The following is a 3932-nucleotide window of genomic DNA, read 5'->3' as shown; positions in this document are numbered from 1 at the left end:
TTCCTGCTGTGGAGTCCGGTCTGCTTGCACAGCTACGTTAAACAACAAATTCTATCAGAAATTAAATGGGTTGAAAAGCAGCCCCGAAGAGAAATGCCACTCTCAGAAGGATCAGTTCCTTAACTCAAGCTAGCTCTGGGGCTGCCCAGACAGCCCTGCAAGCACAGGGGAGGGGAAAGCAGCACAGCTGCCCACCAGTAAGGGAAGCATGCAGCATGGAGGCCTGCTGTGTCCTGGCTGCTGTGTGCAGGCATAGCTATGAGCACTGAGATGAAGAGTGTGCATTAAGCAGGCAGAATGGATGTTCTGCAGAGATAGCTTACTTGAGTAATAGGTACGGTTTGGTAGCACGAACAGGCAATAGTTTACTCACAGGCTGCATCATAGCTGTGCCTTGTGACCAATAACCAAGTAACAGCAAAGCTTGGAGAAGAGCTTGCCTGTTGCAGCAGTAACATACTCCAATGTGCCAACAGACCAGAAATGCCAGATCCTATAGTTGCTACTGAAGATGTGATTTAAAATGTGGATTTAATCCTCACTATTATACCACGCAACACCACTGTATTTCAGAGACTGTTTCACATATACACAAGCCCCCACATCCACACACGTCCTGAGTTTTTTGTCTGTTAGCATCCTTCACATATCAAGCTACCTCAGTACATGAGGCTTTCCAGGGTTGAACTCAGTCCTTCAGATCATATGTATGTCTGTTTATATGGTTGCAGAGTTGTGAGGTCAGGCTGCAACCTGGTGTAAATTACAGTAGCTTAACTGATCTACACTTGGTATTTCTCTGTTCAGTATTTTAGCCTTTTTCTTCTTAGCTGAGTAAAGCCTTGCTAGCCCCAGTGGGCTTCCCTGCTACCGTCATTTTGTTTAATCCAGAAGGCACTAATTTTACTGGTTTTATAGCATTTTGTGGATAAGCTGTACATTCACTCAAACTTCTAAATTATATTCTAAAATCATCTGTGCATTCATCCCAAGCATAAGATGCCCTTTTCTGCCTAGGCGCAGGAGTTCATTACAAACGGAAAGTAAATGAGAAGCTAAAATTGAACCTTGCTGACAACCTCAATATGGACATATGATATCCTGAAAGTCACCAGCTGTTATAGGCTTTTAAAGAGAAGAACAAATCTGTAATAGTTAATATTAATGAGGAAATTAACATAAAAAAATATAAAAAATCTCTAGGTAATTTGTGAGTAACAAGTGTAGTGACTGAAAAAAATTGAGAAAAAATCTGCAGAGCAGACAGATAAGAACACTGAATAGAAAGCTTCTAAAGATTTAACCATGAATGGTCAGGGGAAAAAAATCAGCTCTTAATAAGAATAACTTTAACATTCATTTCAGAGAAATAATTTTAAAATCCAAGTTATTGCAGAGCTTTAGTTAGCTGCACTATATTTATTCTTTTATATAGCTGAATTTCATCTTGCAAATCTTAAGATGGATGCAAAGACCAATCCAAAACTGAAATAGAGTCGATGGTCTCAGTCTGTAATTGTGTGGTGGCCCTGAAAAAAGCACAGAGCATAACTTGGAAAAACTGGTGAACTCACCGTGTTCTGTGGAGCCCCAAGAAATAAAGGTATGTGTAAGAGCCTTTCCACTATTGCCGTTTAATATTAGTCTGTTCTTATCTTCTTCAGGTTAGTCTTGATTCCCGCGTGAGAGAAGTGATCAACAGGAACTTGTTGGATCCCAGCCCTCACATGTATGAAGATGCCCAACTCCAGATATACACCCTAATGCACAGAGACTCATTTCCAAGGTTTTTGAACTCTCAGATTTATAAGTCTCTCGTTGAAAGTATTACAGGCTCTACTTCTGAAACTTAGTTTTAATTTTCAAACAAAATAACTTGATTTTTTGGGGGTGGGTGGGATGGAAGAAAAGTAGTTTAATAACATCTGGAGCTGGGTTCCTGGAGAACTACAGTTTAGCACTACTCAGGCTACTGTGAAGAAAACGAATACATATTATGGTCTCTGTCTACATTTTTACCAAGGTCCTCCTTGCTTGAGATGGCGTGGGAGGGGAACAATGGATTTGCCAAAATACATTTGTTTCACACTCCGTTCACTCTACTGCAGTCAAGATTGCAATGATGTATTTGTAGTTTTATGAACAGTCTCCTTGTGTATCCTCACACTGCATGTGCAAGGTAAAACAGCTTCACTTACCACTTAGTTGTTGCAATATTTAATCCAATAACATAAGTTATATCTGTATTTAAGAACTTTTTTCATGCAATACAGTCTTATGGTACATAGAAACAACTGCAGCAAACCAGAAAGGCTTGCATTTTTTAACATCACTAACTGAAAAAAGCCAATTTTTAAGGTGTAGCATTACTCAACATGCTCTACTGAGTACAATACACTGACTTTTTGAAGCCAATATTTCTGTACAGAAAAAAGAGCTATTTATCACTGTTTATTTAAAATAAATCAAGCAGAGGATTCCTCTGGTTGTTCACTGCCAAAACTGTGGCATTTTCATTACAGAGATTGCAATGTCAAAAAAAAAAAAAATGAAAAAAAAGCAAAAAAAAGCACAAACCACTTAAAGAGATCCATATCTGGGTGACACAATCTATGCGCTGATATTGTGTAAAGAACAAAGATTTTCAATGTACATTTCAGATGTCAGATACTGCAACTGGTTTATTAAAGACTGGCTATCCAGTTCTAACACTGTTGTATAATGCTATGTACTTCAGCAAAAAAAAAAAGCAACAAAAAAGAAAAACAAAAAAGAAAAAGCTTGATAATTTAGTTTTTTGAATAAAGAAATTTAATAAAAGATTGCCTACATGTAGCATTTTAGAGCATTTTAGAACATTTTGATGAACTGCATCTGTCCTGTAAGATTTATTTTTTTTTGAAAGCTAAATCCAGTACAAAATGCTTTTAAACAATGTTTTACGAGGTGGCAGGTGAAATAAGTCTTAGCGTAGCTTCTAGCCTCATTGATTTTGAGTAACTCCTTGAAAACAAGGGGTTTGGAGAGTAATATTAAACCAAACTTCAAGGGCTTCTAAACCTACAGTCCTTACCCAAGCAAAATGCCTACGGAAACGCAACGGGTGTCTTTCCTGGGTAAAGAATCCTGTACTGAGCCCTTCCTTCATCAGAGTGAAGGCGGCATGGTACTCCCATCACTTGGCTGCCATGGTGTTTTTAATAGGTGTTTGCTTGGTCTTTTTATCAAAAACTGTCCAATTTTAGGATGCATTTTTATGTTTAAAGAGACAGTGACTTGGAAATTTAAAAAAACCATATTCACACCTACCATATACAAGCAAAATGAGCATCAACACCCCTCACAAACTGCTAAAGATATACCAAGAAATGGCTTTGAATACTTGTTAAATATATATATGTATGCATGTATGTATATATATTTAATACTGACAACTCTGGTCTTATACTAAGACTCAAGAGGCAAGGTTCTTCTCACTTACACAGGACTAACATGGCATAAGCCCGTTGGTTTCGATGGGACTGGAAGGTCTGGCAGTTGTGTCCTTGAGTGGAATCTGGCCCCAACACACTTGGCTCCAACCACACGGTTACTCCTTGCAGGCTGCCTCTGGTGCCGGTTCTCACTCAAGCTGCTGCTGCCGAGGCCGGTCTGCTGCTCTCCTGTAACTGGTAGGATGGAGGTCTTAGTTTATTTTCTGGGGCTTATTTTTTCCCTTTGTTTTACTACCTCTCATTTTTTTTTAATTTATTGAACATGCTTCAAATAGCAAGTCTGGGGAATTTTTTAATCATTCTTTTTACTTGAAACCTGTGTGCTTTTTTTGGATATATATATATATACACAAACAATTTAACAAACTGTTTCTTAAACTCATTTGGTTTTGTAATTTATATAGAATTCAGGAGATGATTAAAAGGGCTATTCTCTAT

General features: G+C 38.1%; 1 protein-coding gene across 1 annotated transcript in view; it reads left to right on the top strand.

Annotated features, from left to right (window-relative positions):
- The window catches only part of RGS17 (regulator of G-protein signaling 17), a 26976-nt gene extending 24547 nt beyond the window's left edge, over window positions 1-2429 (top strand). The window contains exon 4 of the mRNA XM_010180696.1: window positions 1665-2429. Within this exon, the coding sequence (XP_010178998.1) occupies window positions 1665-1853 (189 nt within the window). The 3' untranslated portion in view covers window positions 1854-2429. The remainder of the gene's footprint in view (window positions 1-1664) is intronic.
- Window positions 2430-3932: the final 1503 nt, after the last annotated feature.

The sequence above is a fragment of the Mesitornis unicolor genome, unplaced genomic scaffold, assembly GCF_000695765.1.
Source record: "Mesitornis unicolor isolate BGI_N332 unplaced genomic scaffold, ASM69576v1 scaffold33613, whole genome shotgun sequence".
NCBI classification, from domain to species: domain Eukaryota; kingdom Metazoa; phylum Chordata; class Aves; order Mesitornithiformes; family Mesitornithidae; genus Mesitornis; species Mesitornis unicolor.
The sequence above is the reverse complement of the archived record's forward strand: the minus strand, read 5'-3'. Positions and strand labels throughout refer to the sequence as shown.